Genomic DNA, 22,902 nt, shown 5'->3' on the forward strand with positions numbered 1-22,902 from the left:
TGGATCATATAGTAAGAGTATGTTTTTGTAAGATACTGCTGAAGTGTCTTCCAAAGTGTCTGTACCATTTTGCATTCCCCCCAACAATGAGTGAGAGCACCAGTTCCTCCATATCCTCACCAGGATTTGGTGGTATCAGTGTTCCAGATTTAGGCCATTCTAATATGTGTGTAGTAGTGTCTCATTGATGTATTAATTTGCATTTCCCTGGTGACAAATTATGTAGAGCATCTTTTAATATGCTTACTTGCCATCTGTGTATCTTCTTTGGTAAGGCATCTGTTAACGTCTTTGATCTATATTTTAAGTTGATTATATATTTTCTTACTGTTGAGTTTTAAGAGTCCTTTTTATATTTTTGGATAATGGTCATTTATCAATTATGTCTTTTGCAAATATTTTCTCTCAGTCTGTGGCTTGTCTTATCATTATCTTGATATTGTCTTTCATAGAGCCAAAGTTTTTAATTTTAATGAAGTCCAGCTTAAAAATTATTTCTTTCATAGATTGTGTCTGAGAGAGAAGACATAGCATAATTTTACGAAGTTGGAAAGAACTGAGTTTGTCAGGTTAATGAAGCACATGCATTTAATGTGTAGTAAAATTTTTTCTAAAATTTCTGGAAAAAATTCCTTTTTAATCTATAAACAGGATCATTCTAATGGTGCACCATTAAATTACCATATGGATCAAAATATGTTTTCACACTTCTGTTTGGAATATTACCTTTATGAAGTATAGAGCATGGCCAAGTATCTAGTTTCTATTATCTTTACTAAGGGCTATAAACATGTGAAGCATCATGGATCCAATATTTCTTTGGAGGCCCCATTGTCAAATGTTAATAAGAAGCATGCTGGTCTTCATGTTTCCCATTTTTAATAGTGTCCAAATGGTCTGCATTTTCAGGTTTAGTCCCCATTTACACTATCAGTGAAATGCATAGGCAGTAAAAGGCATGCGACAGGCAGAATACTTGGGCTGATTCAAAAATACTGAATCCTAAAAGGAATTACTAATCTTTAAATAAAAGAAATTAATAATATTATATGAGATTAAAAAAATCGCTTTTAATTTTCTTTTCTTCTTTTTCTATAGATATCCAGTGCCTTGGAGACATTTTATTGAAATGTCAAGTATTGTGTTGCAGTGTTCAAGAACAGTCGATTGTTGAAGTAGTTCTTTATCAGAGTTAGATTGCATAGTTTTTTCTAGAAAAATAATCTTTCCAAGGTAATCTTTTAAATAGCACTTTCCAAGATGTTGAGAAAGAAGAGAGATTCTACCCATTTGGCCTTTCAGAAATATAACAAAAGCAACAATTTTCCTGAAGAGTGAAAAATGCTGTATAACAAAAATGCATATATTGATAATATACCTAAGTGGAGATGGGGAGTGATGTAGCTATAAAAATGAACCACAGACGAAGTCATTTATTTATTCTCCAAGATTTCTCCTGAGGAATAGGTTTATCTAAGGAAAGTTTCTGCATTGCCAAGCAAAGAATTTCTATATGCTTTATATTTGTTATATGAAAAAAATATTTAGGCCTAATATCTATAAGCTCAAATATTAGTCTGCAGCATGTGTTAGGGAGAACAACATTTTTCTGTATAATAAAACTTGTGTCGATGGACTTTGGGCACATGAATGAATCAAGGCTGGTGTCATAAATGGATCTGCCAGAAGTTATCTGGACCTATCACACGTTCATGAAAGTTAAGTGTTAACGTTAGGAGTTTTTCCTACATAACAAGCTGGTTGCTATATAACCAGTGAGTTGAAATTAGTCAAGGAGGATGAATTTACACCACAGCTACAGGTAAATGCTATAAGCATGGTTTTATTCCTTTTCTTTTACCACAGAAAGCCAGTTCTTAAGCATTCATAGCATACCACTGGACATTGAAGTGCAGAAAAGAGAGTGAATATCTAGAGTGAAAGCAAACTAGAGTTCTGGGATTTAAAAAATGGAGTAAAGCAAAGCTGGAAGACTTATTATTAGTTTTGCCTTAGTGCATGACAAACTACCCAAAGCTTTAGGGTCTTAAAACAACAACTTTCTATTTAGCTCACAAATCTGCTCACAGTTCTGATCTAGGCCAGGCAGAACTGTTCTGGATTGGTCTTCTTGATGCTTATGTGAATATGGGTCAGCAGGGGGCTAGTTGATCTTAGAGGCCACCCCTTGCATGTTTTGCAGTTGTCTGCTCATAACTTTCTGGGTGAATATCCTGGGGCTATATGTCCTTCAGCATTTTTTAAATATACATTGAGATATTAATAATTTTTCTCTCCTTTTGTTAATCTGCTAATATTGTATATGATATTGAAAGATTTCCTATTAAGCCCTCCTTATACCCTTGAACTTTCAATGCAATCCTGATATTTTATGTTTTCTTGTTCATTACTGAGTCCATTTGCTCATAATTTGATAGAGATAGTCACCTTTGTATTCATGAGTGATTATGCACCTTGAATATGGTTCTCCTTCAGTCCTTTTCTGATAAGGTTGCATTGCTTTTTTGGACGAGTTAAATGAATATTTCTTTCTTCTTTTGTTCTTCTTAGCCTATGGAAGAAAAATTTATTACTTGTGATTAACTTAGAATATGCCTGTAAAATCCTATTTTCTTTGTGCAAACGTATTTAACCACCGCCTTAATTCTAAATTTATAAAGGAAATATTGTACTCTGATTTGCAAATTGTTTATCACAGGTCTATGGGCTAGCAATTCTGAAACTATTCCATGTATTTACTAAGATTGATCAAATAAGTAAACATTGGGCCCAGCTCAGTTGCTGAGTGGTGAAATTTCCGCACATTCCACTTTGGTGGCCTGGGTTTGCAGGTTCGTATCCCAGGCATGGACTTACTCCGCTCATCAGCCACACTATGGAGGTATCCCACATACAAAAAAATAGAGGAAGATTGGCACACATGTAAGCTCAGGGCTAATGAAAGTGAAAAAAGAGGAGTATTGGCAATGGATGTTAGCTCAAGACAATCTTCCTCAGTGAAAAAAAAAAGAAGTAAACATATAGTGATATTGGGAGACAGGTTTCTCACTATTGAAGAAATGTCTTAGAAATAAACAGAGAAGGCTAGATATGGAAGTACTATAGATAGCCATTTATGTATTACTATGCATACATATATTTACTAGTTTTATCTGCTGAATAAGACTAAAACCCAGTAGCAATGAATGTACCTAACATGCTCATATTGATTTCTAAATAAAATGCCATTTTCTAATAAAATGAGCCAGCGTTCCTTGGAGAAATGCTTCATTTTTAAGGTTGGGGCAGTGAAAATAGTTGATGAGCCTGAAACATCAGAAAGTAAAAAAAATGTTTAAAAATGATGGCACCATATCGAAGGGATGTTGGATCGAATATAAAAAAAATTTCCAAAAATCTCTGACAATTTGAGCAATAAAATTTACGATAACAACTGAATACAATCTATCAAATAAAATAAATTTATATGAGTTATACTGATAAAAGTAAATAAATAATTTAATAAACAGGAAATTCTTAAATTCTAATTAATAAATATAGAAGAGAATAGCTAAAACAATCTTGAGAAAGAAAAACAAAGCCAGAGGTATCATGCTCCCTGATTTCAAATTATACTACAAAGCTATGGTAATCATAACAGTATGGCACTGGCATTAAAACAGACACTGAGATTAATGGAATAGAATAGAGAACTCAGAAATAAACCCATGCATATATGTTCAATTAATCTATGACAAGGGAAGCAAGGATGGATACGCAATGGAGAAAAGATAGTCTCTTCAATGAACAATGTTGGGAAAACCCAACAGATATGTGCAAAATAATGAAACTGGATCACTATCTTAAACCATATACCAAAATAAACTCAAAATGGATTAGAGACTTGAATTTAGACCTGAAACCATAAAACTCCTAGAAGAAAGCATAGGTGGTTAGCTCTTCGACATCAGCCTTAGCAACATTGTTTTCTTTTTTGGACCAGTCACCTCAGGCAAGGGCAACAAGGGCAAAAATAAACAAATGGGATAACATTGAACTAAGACTTTTGCACAGTGAAGCAAACCATTAACAAAACAAAAAGGCAACCAAATGGATAGGATAAGATGTTTGCAAATCATATATCTGATAAGGGATTAATATCCAAAATATATAAAGAACTTAGACAACTCAATATCAAAACAAACAAACAACCTGATTGAGAAATGGGCGGAAGACTTGAATATAAATTTCTCCAAAGAAGACATACAGATGCCCAACAGGCACATAAAAAGATGCTCCATATCACTAATCATCAAGGAAATGCAAATCAAAATCACAGTGAGATATCACCTCACGCCTGTCAGAATGGCTGTTATCAAAAAGACAAAAAATAACAAGGGTTGACATGGATGTGGAGAAAAGAGTACCCTGGTACACTTTTGGTGTGAATGTGAATTAATGCAGCCTCTTTGGATAACAGTATGGAGGTTTCTCAAGAAATTAAAAATAGAACTACCATACGATCAAGCAATTTCACTTCTGGGTATTTATCCAAAGAAGATGAAAACACCAATATGAAGAGATATATACACTACTATGTTCTTTGCAGCATTATTTGCAATAGCCAAGCTATTCAAGCACCCTAAGTGTCCATTGATAGATGAATGGATAGAGAAGATGTGATATATATATATATCAGATATATATATATATATATATACAATAGAATATTCACCATAAAAAGGAATGAAATCTTGCCATTTGCAGTAACATGGATGGGCCTAGAGGGTATTTTGTTAAGTGAAGTAAGTCAAACAGAGAAAGACAAATACCATATGATTTCACTTACATGTAGAATCTAAGAAACAAAACAAATGAACAAACAAAACAGAACAGAAATAGACTCATAGATACAGGAAACAAACTGGTGGTAACCAGAAGAGGGGTGTGTTGGGGAGTGGGTGAAATAAGTGATGGAGATTAAGAGGTACAAACTTCCAGTTATAAAATAAATAAGTCATGGGGATGTAACGTACAGCATAGGGAATTTAGTCAATAATATTGTAATAACTTTGTATGGTGGCAGAGGGTAACTAGACTTATCGTGGTGATTTTTTCCTGTATATACATACCAAATCACTATGATGTACACTTGAAGCCAATAGGATATTGTATGCCAATAATACTTCAACGAAAATAAATAATAATGGAAAAATTTAAATCAATCAGGTTTTTAATATTAACATTTTATATAACCATAATAAATTCATCAAAACTAGGAATTCTTGTTAACAGGTTGACACTTATCCTGCTAATGTCCTTCTTTCCAATATACAATCTAGGTTCCCCCTTGCATTGGCTTATTTAGCCGCCTACTTTTCTCCAATTTGTGATAATTCCCACAGTGTTTCTTCTTCCTGGCTGGTTATTTTTTAGAAGATCCTTCAGTTTGAGTTTTTCTGATATTTTCTCATGATTAGAGAGAGATTATACATTTTTGGTAAGAATATTACAGAAGTGATCTTTTGTCCTCCACGGTGTGGCATATCAGGAGGTACTTAAATAGATAGGTTATTATTGGAGACAAAAATTTTGATCGTTTAGTTGAGATGGTGTCTATCAGGATACTCCCTATTTTACCCTTTGTATTTAATAAGTATCTTGTAGGGAGATATGTGAGTCTATGCAAACTATACTAATAGTTTGTTTGAACACATTTTTGCTATATTTTATAGTAAAATTCCAATTACTAACTATAGAAGGAAAAATGGAAATAGAAAATGACCATTAGGCAAATACCCATAGTAATAATTACTGCAGAGTATACAGAGATCTCTAAGCTTCATCTGCAACTTTCTATGTCTAAAATGATTCTTTATTAAAAAATTAAAATTAATGGAAAGATTTGGTTAAAAGAACATAAGTGTAGGGTTTAGTTGTGCAGACTGGTTGCACTTAAAAAAGGGCAAGCTTCAAAGAGTAGAAAAAGAATTGAGAGAGAAGGTACCAAGTAAGCAAAACCAACAACTTGATTCAAACATCTTAGTCTATTCTCCATGACTCTTAACTGTTCTATCATATTTCCTATTACATGTTTTTTTCTTCAGAACTCAACTCTAAATAATATCTTTTGATTTCTCTTCTGGGTCACTGTGTATTTCTACAACTGTGTCTAATCCACTTTCCAATCTATCCATTGAGTTTTAAATTTCATTTGTTGATTTAATTTCTAAAAATTCTGGATTCTTTAGCAAATTTTCACAATTATTCCTTTTAATTTCTTGTTCTTTGCTCATATTTTCAGGCTTTGCTTTCATACTCAAACATATTGTACAAAATAACTTTAGATTTTATTTCAAATAATCATACTATTTCAAATCATTGTGTTTCTATTTCTGGTCTCTGTTGCTTTTGCTGATTCTCAGTTATGAAGCTTTGTTTCCTTGAAAAAGGGAGCTGCTTGTTTACCTTGAAGTTTTGTGTGTGGGAAGTCTTTGAAGATTGGGTCAAAGTTTCTTCAAAGAGTTTTTCTAGTTGGAATTTGAACTGGAAACCCATATAAAAGCTAATTGTGTTAAGAATTCTAAGGGAAGATTTTTTTTTAATTCACAGTGCCAAGTCAAAACCAGCAATTTTCCTTACTGAAAACTTCTGTGTAATGGAATTCATTTGTAAAACTGAGGATGCATCTTGGGAATCTAGCAGTATGTGAATGTATGTCTGGGGTGGGGGGTCTTGGGCAAGATTTCAGAATTTCCTGTTCCCCTACTCCTGCCACATCCTGTGTATCCTTCAAAGAAACGACTCAAGTTTGGTGAAAGCTTGTACCTCAGAATTCCTGTTTTTACTTTTGTTTAGGGTGTCTGCTGATTTTTTTCTTTCTGGTCAAGTCAAAAATGAATTTCAAAGGGGAAATTTTATACATAATTTTAAGTGTTTCATTTGACATAAGCAAAAATGTGCATGTACTTTTAAATTTATCCAAGTGAATCCTTCTACCTAACCTGAACTCTACCTTAGGTATTTCATAGAATAAAACAACTTAGAGATATTTCTCTAATAACACGTACGTTTTGAGGTGAATTTCTGAGCTGTATTATATATCATTGCTCTTTCCTTGGCTTTATTTAAACTGTGTTAGCAGCTCAGCAGTCTTGCCATAGTGAGTAGATGAACTTATGGGTCTCTTTTCCTTATCACTTTTGGGTTGTTTATCCTGTATGAAAGGACTTTCATCCTCTAAGATTACAACTCTACTGTCCCAGTTTTCGTCTAGTAGATTTATGGTCTTGTCCTAGCTTCCTGTTTCTGACTCTTTTTCAGCCTCTGTTGTCTACCGGTTATCACTAGAATTTTATGCAAAGCCTAATTATGCAACACAGTACAACTCTCCAACCCTTGACCCTAGATTTATCTTTATACCTTCTAAACAAATGTACTTTGGGGCTTCTTTTTAGGAAAACAGAAAAACTCTCAAGGGATTTTAAATTTCAATATGTCTCTTTCAAATTATTGAACTGAAGATAATTTTGCAACTGAATGTAATCCTTGATATAATAATGTCACACTTCTTAAAACACAGATACATTAATAGTGTCTTTTAATTTCAAATGATTATTTTCGGTCTGCTAAATGCCATTCTTAACGACTTAGCTAAAGCATTCTTTTGTCATTCCTTTCTTCCACCAAGCAACATCTTTCATGGGCTTTGCCTTTCCTCAATTCATCCCTACCATCTAAGATGCATCTCCCTTAAATTTGACCATTTGGTTTAACTGATTTATTTTCTGCAATAATCTGTAAACTCAATTTGAATTGGAACTGATCTTGCTTGTCTCTTTATCCCCTGTGCACAGCATAGAACTTGGCATATACTAAGTGCTCAACATTACTTGTCTAAGGTATGACATATTAAAGGACTGGATAAGAATTGGAATTGGAATAGGATTAAAATATAGACGGATGATTGGACACAAATTCTATGTTTCTAAATTTGACCCCTCCCTTGATATGCAAGTGTTCATGGGTCAAATCAATATCTCCACAGACACGTCCTATCATTAACTCACACACTGCAGGTCAAAAAATATTCACAAAGCTACTCTTCTTTCAGTGTTTCATGATTTTACTTGTCATTATCATACTCTGGTTGCTCAAACTATAAACTGAGCACTTTGTTTTTTTAAATGCCAGTCATCTCTCACTTTTCATTAACCATAAGACTCATTCTGTGCTTTCCATTCATAAACTAAAATTGTATTCTCCCTGACAATCTCATCAAATCTTTCTTTCTTAATATTTATTTTTAACCCCTTATACATTCTCTTTTCTCTACGGCTCAAATCCTATGTAGATGCCAGAATAGTTTCATTAAAGGATAAATTTGATCATTTTCTGAACTTGATTTGAAAATTTTAGTAGACAAATTTTTATGCAGATTAAGGCTCTCCAAAGTGTCCTATTTTAAGCAATATTTTCCTTTTCGGCACTGTTCTGTGTTAGCCTTTGCTCTGTACATAATCTGAACTGATAACTATATACTTAATGACCATGATTTCCATATCATCCTTCTTTTTCTCTATTTCTTCCATTCACCTTCAGAATCCTCCTTTTGCTTCTGGGTTCAGCTGAAATGCCTCCTCCATCCTGAAGCTTCATCTGATTTTCCTCACATTGGAGTGGCAGCGTCTTCTGTGGCCCTTAAATGCTGTACCTTTGTATAATATTTAGTGTATTCCTCCCGTTATTACTTGATGTATGTGTGTTATCCACATATTATCTTGAAACCAGTCTTACGGCAAGACCTATGTTCTTATGTTTCCCCAAATTATCAATCGCCATGCTCCATAAGGTATACCATATTATTTACTAGACTTATTTAAATGTTTTTCTTTCATATTTAAAAATTGCAAATTAAAAAATATAATTTTTTATTTTAACATATTTAAAATAAACTTCTAGAATGCTGCAACCATTTCCTGCAAAATATTTAAACATTTCATATCTCCTCCTGAAAAAAATATCATATAATGCTGTGCTGAGTCACCAACACTGACAATGTTCTCTGCATATGTGTCATTTCCTAACTCTAAAAATTAATTTTTAACTTGATCTATGTCTAAATTGCCAATTCACTTCTGTGCCCAGCAATATACAACCTCTGCAAAGCAGCACGAGGGAGCTGCTGCCATGGCGTCTGAGAAATGGGTTTTGGCAACTCTGCTGCTGCAGCTCTGCTTCACTGGCCATGGATTCTGTGGGAAGGTCCTGGTGTGGCCGTGTGACATGAGCCATTGGCTCAATCTAAAGGTTATTCTGGAGGAACTTACAGAAAGGGGCCACGAGGTGACTGTGTTGGTTTCTCCATATAATTTCATCATTGACTACAGCAAGCCTTCCGCACTGAATTTCGAGGTGATTCCTGTGCCACAGGAGGGAGAGACTGCTGCAAATTCACTAAATGACTTTTTAGACTTGGCTACCAATGTCATACCAACATTGTCACTCTGGCAGTCTGCAAGAAAACTGCAAGAGTTCTTTCTTCAAATTACTGGACATTTAAAACTTCTGTGTGAGAGTGTAGTCTACAACCAGACGTTCATGAAGAAACTCCAGGAAACCAACTACAATGTAGTGGTTATAGACCCTGTGATGCCCTGTGGAGAGCTGATTGCTGAGTTGCTGGAAGTCCCTTTTGTGTACACGCTAAGGTTCTCTCTGGGTGGCATTATTGAGAGATACTGTGGGAAAATTCCAGCTCCACCTTCCTACGTGCCTGTTGCCATGGGAAAACTAGCAGACAAAATGACCTTTTTGCAAAGGGTAAAAAATTTATTGTTTTCTATTTTATTTGACTTTTTCCTCCACCAATATGACTTTCAGCTTTGGGACCAGTTTTACAGTGAAGTATTAGGTAAGAGACTCTGCTTTTTATTCTAAAGTAGTTATTAAAAGAAACAGAAGGTTTAAGAAAAGTTTAGGAACATAAAAGGAATATATTTTTAAAACTTTCCCTGAAAGTCTACAAATGATAGCAATGAACTGTTATCACTAACTAATTGGGAAAAGGAGGCAAGAAATATCTTGCCATGGTTACTCTTTCTTTATAGTCATCTAACCATTTTGTAAGATACCTTGATACTTAATAGGTTGTTATCAAAAGAAACAAAACATAAAACACACTAATAAATGTTGATCCAATGGAAGATGTATATTTTATCAGATATAGAATATCACAAATAAGTCTGGTACGGTGAATTTTCATAATGGAGAAGGTTTGACTTCTTATTGACAGAGTGTAATGTTTGTAGTAAGAATAAGATAATCTTCTTCCCTGATTCCAGGAATAAACTGAACCCTGAGCTATATTAACAATGGGATTAAACTTGGTATATAATAGGGGCTGGCCCGGTGGCACAGCAGTTAAGTTTGCACGTTCTGCTTCTTGGCAGCCCAGGGTTTGCTGGTTCGGATCCCGGGTATGGACATGGCACTGCTTGGCACACCATGCTGTGGTAGGCATCCCACATATAAAGTAGAGGAAGATGGGCACGATGTTAGCTCAGGGCCAGGCTTCCTCAGCAAAAAGAGGAGGACTGGTCGTAGTGAGCTCAGGGCTAATCTTCCTCAAAAAAGAAAAAATTTGGTATATAATTTAATTTGTCTGAATTTTGCTCCACAAATTTTGAGAATCATGGATTATTACATTTCAAATTTATACCATTCTCCTGTTGAGCTAGAGTACCTGCCGTTCTTATCTCTCTCATAAATATGGAATGAAACTTCAGTAAGTCCTATGTGAACTATTTCATCATGGCTGGTCATACTGAAAAGTTTCTAGGATGCTTTATACTTCTTGGAGTAGTATTATACAGAAACCTGAAAAATTAAATAGAAACTCTAGAAGAGTTTATAGCTTGGGGTTGAAAGATAGCATATTTTTTTTTACTTCACTAATTATATTTATTCTATCTATTTTTAATTGCTCACTTTTTCTAATAAGGATTTTGGTTTTTTTGTTTGTTTTTTTTTTGGTGAGGAAGACTGCCCCTGAGCCAATATCTGTGGCAATCTTCCTCTATTTTGTATGTGGGACACCGCCACAGCATGGCTCCATGAGTGGTGCATAGGTCTGCACCCAGGATCTGAACCTGTGAATCCCAGACTGCCAAAGCAGAGCACATGAACTTAACCACTATGCCACCAGGCCAGCCCCTGGAATAAGGAATGGTTTTACTTTGCAATTTTCACAGATGTAACTCTCATTTGACTTCATCAGCTGAGGCTGGCTTTCACTTCAACCATTTTTGAGAATCATGAAGCAGCATGAATTAACAAACAAAAGATCAAATTGGGTATTAGAAATATTAACTAATTTAACTCCCTGATTATATTAGTTTGCTGGATCTCCATAGCTAAATACCCCAGACTAAGTGGCATAAACAACAGAAATTTATTTTCTCACAGTTCTGGAAGCTAGAAGTCCAAGATCAAGGTGTCATCAAGGCTGGTTTCTCTTGAGGCTTGTCTCCCTGGCTTGTAGATGGCCACCTTCTCACTATGCCCTCTCATGGTCTTTCCTCTGAGGGTGCACATATCTAGTGTCTCTTCCTCTTATAAGGAGACCAGTCATATTGAATGAGGGCCCCTCCATGACCTCATTTAACCTTAATTACTTCTTTAAGGGACCTATCTGCAAACACAGTCAGACTTCAACGTATGAAAACTAAAGGAACACAATTCAGTCTATAACAATGATTTTCTGATAGATATTGTTTCACAGAACTAATGTTCAAAGGAACCCACTTTAAAAATTGTTAGCATTATACATGATTTGAATTTATACCTGCATTGATTTCACAGTAAGTGATTTAACAATTTGCAAGCACTACCTGGGTATAGGCAGTGCATTAGGCTTTACAGATTTAAAGTAAATAAGACCAGGATCTTGGCCTCAATTCTACTCTCAGAAATAAATGTAAGACATAGAACTATAAATATATTTTGATAATTGGGAATGTTTCCCTGGTTCCGATCAATAATTTTCTAGGACATTTGTCACATTCCGCATAAATAGACAAAAGGTATAGAACTCTTCATGTATAAACACTGGAATGAATGTAGTCCTTAGAAACAATGGCAAATTTTTAACTCTATCATCTTTAACAAGTTTTTCTTTTGTTGTAAGTACTTTGATTTATTTTCATTCTTGTATTCTCTCATGTTCTTTAGGCAATTTTGAATGCACCATAAGTATAATTTCATTTTTGATGTCATAGTAAAAATAACTAATACAAATGGTCAAAAATTCAAATGAGAGCTGGCCCTGTGGCCTCGGGTTTAAGTTCCTGTGCTCTGCTTCAGCAGCCCAGGTTCAGTTCCCAGGTGTGGACCTATACCACTCATTAGCAGTCATGCTGTAGTGGTGACCCACATGCAAAATAGAGGAAGATTGGCACAAATGTTAGCTCAGGGTGAATCATCTTCAACCAAAAAGAGGAAGAATGGCAACAGATGTTAGCTCAGGGTGTCTTCCCCAGGAAAAAAAAAAAAAACAATTCAAATGGAACAAATATATATATATATAATGAATGATAATTGGTTTCATATTTCTCCTATGTAAGCACTATTAACTCTACTTCTTTGCATCAAGATATTCTCTATGCATTAAACATAAGTATGCATATACGTCTTTTTTTTCTTTGCACCAATAGGAGCAATTACTAAATATTCATTTTTGCCTCTACTTTTCACCTGATGTAGTTTTGACATATTTCCACAAAATGTTTTAAAATCTACATTATTCTTTATATTGACTTAGTGTCCATTTGAATGGAGGCAATGAATCACTGAGCTAGTCTAGTGCTGAGTGCTGCTTGGGTTGTTCCAATTCTCGTATTACATAAAATATTGCCCTATACTTACTGTATTTATATCTCTGCCACAATATCCTCTAAAATTGCTGAACCATTTAGGCTTTATCCTCAGACCTCTTCTAAGGTGGGCAGCAATTATTCCATTTTCTTTTGGACTGTTTATCTTATTGGTCTATAACTTTTCTGGCATTTTAGGGAATTTAAGCTTTTTTTCTATGATATGCTTTACAAATATATTTTTAAGCCCATCAATTCACTTAGGAATTTTAAACTAATTTATACAGATACAAAAAATATTTTTTATATATTTTAAAATATTATGCAGTACTTTCAGATTTTAGAAAGTATCATACCAACAAAAAAGTGTATAAAATGTAAGTGTACAATTGAAAGAAAAATTAAATAAATTTCTGTATGCCCTATAGCCAAGGTAATAAATAGATTGTTGTCAGTATCTTAGAAATGCTGTTCTTCCAATGTAAACCACAAGCCTGACTTTGGTGAACATTCTTTTAGAAATTTTAAGTCTACTATCTATATGGGATTCTCTCAGCACTTTATTGTTTCGTTTTTTGAATATCATACAAATGAAAGCATAGATTTGCTACTTATGCTCAATACTGTTTTCGAGATGCAATCATGCATTTTCTTTTTTGTTTAAGCTCTGGATAGCATTCCATTGTGTGACTATACCATGGCATTTTATGGATGGACAACTGGTTGTTTACAGTTTTTTGTATAATGTATGAACATTCTTCTATGTGTATCCTGTTGTGTAAAAGCGATAGTATCAATGGAGTATAAACTACCTATATTTTTCCCCTTCGGTCTGAAAGTAATTATTCAGACTTTTCTCAAAAATTTATACTTAACTGAGATTATAAAATTTAAACTTTAACCAACAGTGTATTTTAGTCCCCATTGCTCCACATCCTTAATGTATCACTGAATGACTTTCATTCACAGTTGCATTGAAATATAATTAATATACCATTAATATACCATAAAACTGACACATTTTAGTGTGCCATGTGTACACTTTTGTAAATATGTAGTATATTTACAGAAAGTTCTGCAACTGTCACTATGTTCTAATTTTATAATCCTGAAAACAAATGATTTTTTAAATCTTTTCAATCTGCTTCGTCTGAAATTATATCTTATGTTTTATTTAGATGTCCTTGATTATTACTGAGATTGAGTAACTTTTCATATTTTAAGGGCCATTTCCATTTTTTTTTCAGTAGATATCCTGCTCATGTCTTTTGTTTATTTTGTCTAATGAGTTTGCTTGTGTTTTCATTATTGACTCAACAAATTCTTTATGTATTCTAAATAAGCCTTTATCAGTTTTAGGTATTACAGATATCTTCTCACAGTTTATGATGTGTTTCTCATTCTCTTAAATATCATATGATGACTTTTATGTTTTAAATGTAATGGAGTTGAATTAATTAACCATTTTCTTTATGTGTTTTTCTTTATGCACTTGAGGAAATTCTTTCTTACTGTGAAAACAAAAAGGTTTCCTTTTATATTGTCTTCAGAGAGTTATGGTTTTGCTTTTCCTTTGAATGTTTTGAGCTACTTAGTATTTTATTTTTGTGTGTTTTGTAGATTGGGGTCAATTAGTTTTCTTTTTTCTATTCTTCCTTTACTGTTCTTCCTTCTTCCTTCTTCCTTGTATTCTTCTCTCTCTACTTTTCTCTTTCTTTCTTCCTACTCTTGCACAGCGATAAGGAGTTGTACCATCACCATTTACTCAAGGTCCCTTCTTTTCTTTACTTATCTGCCATGTTTGCTTTGTCATTCAGAAATTTTGTTACTTAACTGGCTTTGATTCTATTTATCATCTTACTTGCTTTATTCTGTAATAGTTCTTTCTTTCTAGCTTTAGTGAGAAATAATTGGCATATAACATTGTGTAAGATTAAAGTATACGACATGATGACTTAACACATATATATATTGCAAAATGTTTACCACAATAACGTTAGTTAACACATCCATCACCTCACACAATTACTTTTTTCTGTAGTGATAGCATTTAATAACTAGTCTCTTAACAGCTTTTAAGTATGTAATACACTATTGTTAACTACAGTAACCATACTGTACATCAAATCCCCAGAATTTATTCATCTTATAACTGGAAGTTTGTACCCTTTGATCAACATCTCCCTATTTCCCCCACCCCTGTCAACCACCATTCTACTCTGTTTCTATAAGTTTGGCTTTATTTTCGACTCTACATGTAAATGAGATAATATTTGTTTTTCTCCATCTGACTTATTTCACTTAGTACATGTCACCCAAGATTCTTTTAAAACAACTCTGATTAATATCCTTAGAGCTCTAATGGATGAAGTGGTCAGCATGCAAGAAAATATGGGCTGTGCAAGCAAAGAGGTGAAATCCTAAGAAAGGATAGAAGCAGAGAGAATATTTCCTAATTCATTCTATGAGGCCAGCATTATCAAATCCAAACAAATATCAAATATCAAAACCAGACAAAGACATTACAAGAAAAGAAAGCTACAGATCAATATTTCTCATAAATATAAATGCAAAAGTCCTCAAGAAAATGTTAGAAAAGTGAATCTAATAATGTATAAAAAGTATTATACACCACAAAAGAGTGGAATTTATCCTCATTGATACAATATTCAAAAATCAGTTAATGTAATCCATCACAAGAAAAGGCTAAAAAAGAAAGATCTCATGTTCATATCAATAAATGCAGGAAAAGCATTTGATAAAATCTCTGATAAGCAAATTAAAGAACTAAATAAATGGACAAATATTCCATGTTCATGGATAGGAAGACACAATATTATCAAGATGTCAGTTCTTCCCAACTTGATCCAAGACTCAATGGAATCCTAATAAAGATCCCAGCAAGTTGGATTGAAAGATGGATATTGACAAACTGATTCTAAATTTTACATGCAGAGGCAAAAAATTCAAAATAGCCAGTACAATATTTAAGGAGAAGAAGAAAGTTGGAGGACTGACACTGTCTGATTTCAAATCATCTATACTATAAAGCTAGAGTAATCAAGACAGTGTGGTATTAGTAAAATAATAGACACATAGGTCAATGGAACAGAATAGAGAGCCCAGAAATAGACTCACACAATATAGTTAACTAATCTTTGACAGAGAAACAAAGGCAACACAATGGATAAGATAGTCTTTTCAACAAATGGTGCTGGAACAAGTGGACATCTACATGCAAAAAATGAATCTATACCAGACCTTATATCATTCACATTAATTAACTCAAAATGTATCATTGATCTAAACGTAAAATGCAAAAGTATAAAACTCCTAGAATATAGCATAGGAGAGAACCTAGATGACCTTGGGTAAGGCAATGACTTTTACATACAATACCAAAGGCACAATCCATGAAAAACAACATAGATAAGCTGGAATTTGTTAAAACTAGAAAATTCTCAGGGGACAGCCCCATGGCCAAGTGTTTAAATTTCTGCATGCTTCACTTCAGCTGCCCCACTTTGTGGGTTTGGATCCTGGGTGCAGACCTACTCCATCTGTTACCTCAGGGCTAATCTTCCTCAAGTAAAAAAAAGAGGAAGATTGGTAAGAGATGTTAGCTCAAGGTGAGTTGTCCTCACCAAAAATGAATGAGTGAATGAACAAATGAAGGAATGAATGAAAGAATAAATAAATCAGTAAATAATAAAAAATAAAATTAGAAACTTCTCTGTGAAAGACAATCAATGTCAAGAGAATGAAAAGACAAGACACAGAAGGGGAGATAATATTTGCTAAAGACATGTCTGATAAAGGATTATTATCTAAAATATTAAAAGAACTCTTAAAACTCAATGATAAGAAAACATGAAACCCGATTGAAAAATGGGTCAAAGATATTAACAGACACCTCACTAAGGAAGATATACAGATGACAGATAAGCATATAAAAAGATGCTCCATGTCATTTGTCATGAGGGAAATGCAAATTAAAATGACAATTAGATGCCACTACACATCTATTATTAGAAAGGCCCAAATGTGGAACACCTACAACACCAAATGCTGGTGAGTTGTGCAACAGTAATTCTCATTTATTGCTGGTGGGAATGTAAAATGGTGCGGCTGCTTTGGAAGACACTTTGGTGGTTTCTTACAAAACTGAACATAATCTTACCATACTATCTCACACCTTCGTATTTACTCAAATTACTCAAATATCTATGTTCACACAAACACTTGCACATGGGTATTTATAAAAGCTTTATTCATAATTACCAAAACTTGGAAGCAACCAAGACGCCCTTCAGTAGTTGGATAAGATAAACCGTGGTACATCCAGACAAGGGAATATTATTCAGTGTTAAAAAGAAATGAGTTATCAAACCATGAAAAGACATCAAAAAACCTTAAATGCATATACTAAGTGAAAGAATTCAATTCAAAAGGCTACAGACTGTATGACATTCGGGGAAAAGGCAAAACTATGGAGACAACAAAATTCAGTGGTTGTCAAGGTGGGGTGGGAAGAGGGCTGACTAGGCAGAGCCCAGAGGATTTTTTAGAGAACAAGGGTATGTGGGAAGTATCTCCACCTTCCCAACAACTTTGCTGTGATCTAAAGATTGCTCTAAAAAAATAAAATTACCCAGAAATTGTACATATTAGTTTTCCCACATGCCTTTGGAAAGACGTTAATAAGCCAGGAAGTCTACAAAAGTTGTCTCTAGATAACCAGATAACATGACTTACTTCTAAGAGATTGGTAGCTGTCCCCCACTGAAATTCCCTCCTGTCTATCTTACTTACATTAAAGCACTTTGTTGTAAATTCAAGCTACCTCTAAGAATTCTTTGAAATTAAAAGCCATCTCAGTAGACATAATGTAAGATTAAAACAATAACAATATTTATATAGTAACTCAGATTTAATAGCCCATTTATTAATTATATATTATTTATATAATTCTCCACAGTGTTCATGACTCATATTGTATAATAATTATAGGAAAAAGTTTTAGTTCCATATTTTTCTTAACTCCTCAGTATAGCATTTAAAATGTCGTATGAAATTATTGATACGTAAACTTTGTATGCGTTTGTTAAATTTCACTCTCTTCACTTTTGATTGGCTTTATATTTCATATTGTGCATCACTGCTTCAAATATAGAATTTTAGTGACTACTTTAAGCTATCTTTCTTACAAAGTGCTCTACAGGTTATGCACAATAATTTCACCTAGGGAATTGGTAATCAAGGCAGGATGTCAAACACATGGAACAAGATATCTAAAGGATATAACCATACTGGCATGGAAGCTGTGAAGTACTGTTCTCATCCAACCTCTGGTAACTTCAAGCTGAGTGTCCTTGGGAAATGCTTCGTTATTATCAAATTAAGGCATTTGACTAGGTAACCTCAGACATATACTCAAATGCTACGACATAATGACTCTAAAAGGAGGCTATCCACCTTGTTATGTTTATGATCATCAATTTTCATTAGAACCGTTAAGAAAGAAGGATTCTCATCTGAGTTTTTATTTACTTAGGTGCAAAACATGTTTTCTGTGTGTAAAAATGGTTGACTCGGTCCTTTGCAAATAACTGTTCTTCTCTACAAATCTCCTAATATTAATACTTAGAATCTGTCCCTTTCAAAAAACATCATTTAAAAGTAACCCTAAAATAAGTGTGTGATACTTGCCATGTATATATGGGTGCTTCACATTACAAAGGGAGTTGTTTTGGGTATGAATTACTCAGGGAATTCCTACTGAGAAAATGATGGCAAATTGATTGAAGTGATGGGATTTAATTTAGGTAAATAAGGTAAACTGATATTAGTTGGATTCAACAAGATGAGTGAACCAGAAACTATAATAAGCTGGAAGGTAGAAATACACTCCTGAATGGAAATTAGAAAACCATTGAGAGGTGATTTGGTGCTGATATGATGGAAATAATCTATAATCTGTCACTTAATTGGCGAGAAACAGTTAGTATTAAATTCAACAGTACTTGGAGTTGTGGTTAAATTCTTAATTGAACTTTTTTATAAAGAATTTATTATTGTGAATTTGTTTTTATTGAATTTATTTTTATTTTACACATTACTGTTCCTTCACTACCCAAACATTCTCTCTTCCTCCCTCCTTCTTACCTCACTTTCTTCCATCCTACTTTCCTTTCTTCCTTGCCTCTCTCCTTCCTTCCTTATTACTTTAAATTCCTCTTTCTTTTAACATCTAGACATGGTAAGTAATCTGGAAGACCTAGATTTATTTTTTCCTTAATAATGCATCAGAATATTAATGGTACATTTTTTCCTCAGCAAACATATATGCTAACAATCTCCACCCAACTTTTTCCTCTTTCTCTAGGAAGACCCACTACATTATGTGAGACTATGGGGAAAGCAGAAATTTGGCTAATACGGACATATTGGGATTTTGAATTTCCTCGTCCATACTTACCTAATTTTGAGTTTGTAGGAGGATTGCATTGTAAACCTGCCAAACCGTTACCTAAGGTAGGTTTATTACAGTAGAGGATGTTTTCTATCTTATGATAAGATCCTGATTTTCCTTTAAAGTTTACAGCCTCAATAAAAGAGATATGCTACTGGATATCTTCAGTTTGCTGCTCCAAATCTATCCTCCAAGTCATAGGAGTCTTTCACAAGTGATGTTACTTTATTTTGGACTTTGATATTTAAGCTGAAGAATGAAGTAATTTAAGTGTCATTGTGCCTATAGTATGGGTACTGGGTGGAAGGGATGGGAAGCTAGAACCTTGAAAATCACTAAGGTGACTACTGTAGTCTTCCCAACAAGCATGATGGACTTATGAACAGGGACACTTACTATAATTGCTTGAGCGATAAAGATGCTTTCATGAAAACTCTGGGGTAGATTCCACAGGCTTTGGTCAGTAAGAAGAAGTAAGTGTTGACTGAAGACATAGAACCTGTTAGGACTTCTGGATAGCAATGATCTTTACTGAGATAGGAAGCAATTAATGGAAAAACTTTTTTGAGATAACAATTATGAGTTCGAGTTCAAATTCACTTTAAGGAACCAAAGTGACTTTTCAAGTGGGGATTTTTAGGAATCATCTGGGTAATACAAGGTCTCAGTCTCAGCAGAGAACATTAGAAAAGGATTGGGAATCAACATAAAGTAGAAGTCATATAATTGAGAGACCTAAATGTTGAAATGTTTTTTATGACTATGATGTTAGGTTTTTTGGGAATGAAAACGAAAATCATATACCACATTCCAAAGTTATCAAAGAACAAATGTGGACTGACAGAAATGCTGGAAGAAAACAATATTGAGGAGCAGAAAAGAATAATAGGTAAACGTGTTTAACTATCTGTATTAATAAGGAGTGAGGAGGCCGATAGTCATTTGCTTGGATTGTAGGTAAATGAGCATAATTTCTCTGGAAGATTGCAGGTTAAATGGTAATCTGGGGAGAGTTCTTGATTTCTGTCTAGGGTAAGGTGCATATTTAAGTTTATAATTTCATTTCAGGATTCTGAATATGCTTTTTTTTTTACCAGTCAAGTTATTGCTGCAAGCAAGCTCTATTGAGTGTTATTACAGGAGATAATAAAGCAATATCTAAATAAAGGTACAGAAAGAGACATGGCATATTTCATGGCTTGTTAGATAATACCTTGCCACACTATTATGTTTATTTTCCAATCCCCTCTTCTCACACACATAGAGTTTCACAAAAATGACTCAGACATGTTTTGCAAGAGGGATAAAATCATTGCATTTCAAACCCAATTTTTAATATAGACATTGGGCAATATGAATACCAACTATGGCTTATATCTCTGATGAAAGAATTATGCCAGTCGTGGATACATGCATTAAAAAACAATGAGAGACAGTCAAATCAAGAATCCAAATTAAACAGTAGGTGTGTAAGTCAATATATGTGTGTGTGTACATGTGTGTAAGTATACAGTTTTTTTAATTCAGTAACCATCTGTTTACATAGACAAATTAAAATGGTAAAACACCAATTCCTGGGGCTTCAGAGATAACCTCCTAACATCAACTAAAATAGAAATCTACTTTTATTTATGGCATCATCCTTCCCCTAGTAATTCTACTAGCCTTACATTAAGGGAGAGTGATTGCAGGGCAACCACAAATAGTTGCAGAGGGAGAGCCTGACACATCTCTAGAGGGGGACATTCACATAGATTACGATGTGAAAGACCCCAATACCAGACTTTGCAGTGCCCAATTTGCATAACTGTAAGTGGTGACCAACAGAATTTTATTTGCAGAGAAATTTATGTTTTGCGTCTGTACTAGGACTCAAATTAAGGGCATGCAGCTAGTGTCACACTCTTATGAGAAGGCAGAGAAACACTGTCTCTTAAATGTTATAGCAGGAGTTTGTGTTATCACTTTTTAAACATATTACTGTATATCTCATGTCTAAAAAATTCTTTTTTAGCCCTATTAATCAGGAAAAGAATAAACAAGAGAAAAATATCTTGAATGCCTAAGAGGAAGTTAGGTCAATTTATTAATAATTTATTGGCTATAAACTGGCATGCTAAAAGTTTTAAAAGCCTAGCTCAAGCAACTTTTTGGGGAATATTCCTCCCAAGGAATATTTTATGAGTTTTCAAACAACTCTGTGGGTTCATAAAATTAAGCCCTGGGAGTAATAGTTCCACGTACCATGAGAAGAGCTGTCTATATCACCTACTCATTTTGTATAACAGTTAGGTTCCATGACTTAATTTGTAATCACTCATTATATTCTTAAGCCATAGTTTTTAGAGACATATTTCCTCTTAAAAAGACTAGATGATTCTATGTGGCAGAAGACAGAACCAGTCTAAGGATGTCTCTGACATTTCTCTTGACTCTGCTTATTTAAAGTGCAGGTGAAATTTTTTTCCCCTGCCCTTTTATAAGAGAAATAATTTTATCTCTGCAGGAAATGGAAGAATTTGTCCAAAGTTCAGGTGAAGATGGTGTTGTGGTGTTTTCTCTGGGGTCAATGGTCAAAAATCTCACAGAAGAAAAAGCCAATCTCATTGCCTCAGCCCTCGCCCAAATTCCACAGAAGGTCAGTACAACCTCCAATCCTAGTGAGCAGCTGCTTTGCCAGTCGAAGAGAGAGTGTGGCTAATAGCACTCTTTCCAGATGCAAGTTGAAACTCATTATACACTGAGCATAACTGGCACCACCTATAAGGAAAATTTCACAAAACATTAACGTATTGTATTTGGGCACATTTGTTTATTTGCCTGCTGAGCCTTGGCATTACTATGAAAATACATCTTTTTATGAAGTCTTTTTTTCAGTGAAATAAAGATGAAAATGTTAAGATCCCAATAACTTTCTACTATTTGAAATCTTATGACCCGTACTGACTACTCCCAAAAGTTCTGAAGTGTGTTACTTCCCTAATCCAGGTAAAGAAGAGGTTACATGTAGAGTAGAGAGGAATCATGCTCAAGAATATACATCAGATCTCTAGGTTTTATTAGAACTCTATCAAAGTGTAGTTGGTTTAGAAGTAGAAGTCTAACCTTTCCAAATTGGATTTTCTATGGTTAAAAATATTTAAAAATCCAAAATTATTGTCACATTATATTTTTTAAATTTATGATACTAAATTAATTTTAATTTTGTTGTTATTTCAAATCTAGATTTCTACTCTTTAAATACTCATTCATGAAATATCCTAGGACGCTTTATATTTACATATTAGTTAAAGTACATAAAATTCTTTAACGGCAAGTATACTAATTAGGCCTGTTAAAACTTTAGATTTTTATTTCTAAACTATTCTGTTAAAGAGTTTGCCACCTTTCAGTATTTAACCTGAAATTTGTCTTACAGAGTGCCCCCCCAAAAAAAGTACGCAACAAAAGGTTAACATCCTAACCAGACAATTCTTTAAAGAATGGAATATAAGCAAACCTTTATCTCAGCCTCCCTCAAAAACTACAAAAAACAAAGAAAGAAAGAAAGAGAGCGAG

At 33.9% G+C, this 22,902-nt stretch overlaps 1 protein-coding gene across 2 annotated transcripts in view; it reads left to right on the plus strand.

Annotated features, from left to right (window-relative positions):
- The window catches only part of LOC106838827 (UDP-glucuronosyltransferase 2A2-like), a 56,845-nt gene that overhangs the window by 26,379 nt on the left and 7,564 nt on the right, over positions 1-22,902 (plus strand). The window contains exons 1-3 of one of the 2 annotated variants that reach the window (XM_044766098.2): positions 9,144-9,913; positions 19,258-19,406; positions 21,851-21,982. In XM_044766098.2, coding sequence (XP_044622033.2) covers positions 9,190-9,913; positions 19,258-19,406; positions 21,851-21,982 — 1,005 coding nt within the window. In that variant the 5' untranslated portion in view covers positions 9,144-9,189. Of the gene's footprint in view, positions 1-9,143; positions 9,914-19,257; positions 19,407-21,850; positions 21,983-22,902 lie in introns of those variants that run through there. The other variant, XM_070505719.1, reaches the window with a different exon arrangement.

This window comes from Equus asinus, chromosome 3, assembly GCF_041296235.1.
Source record: "Equus asinus isolate D_3611 breed Donkey chromosome 3, EquAss-T2T_v2, whole genome shotgun sequence".
Lineage (NCBI taxonomy): Eukaryota > Metazoa > Chordata > Mammalia > Perissodactyla > Equidae > Equus > Equus asinus.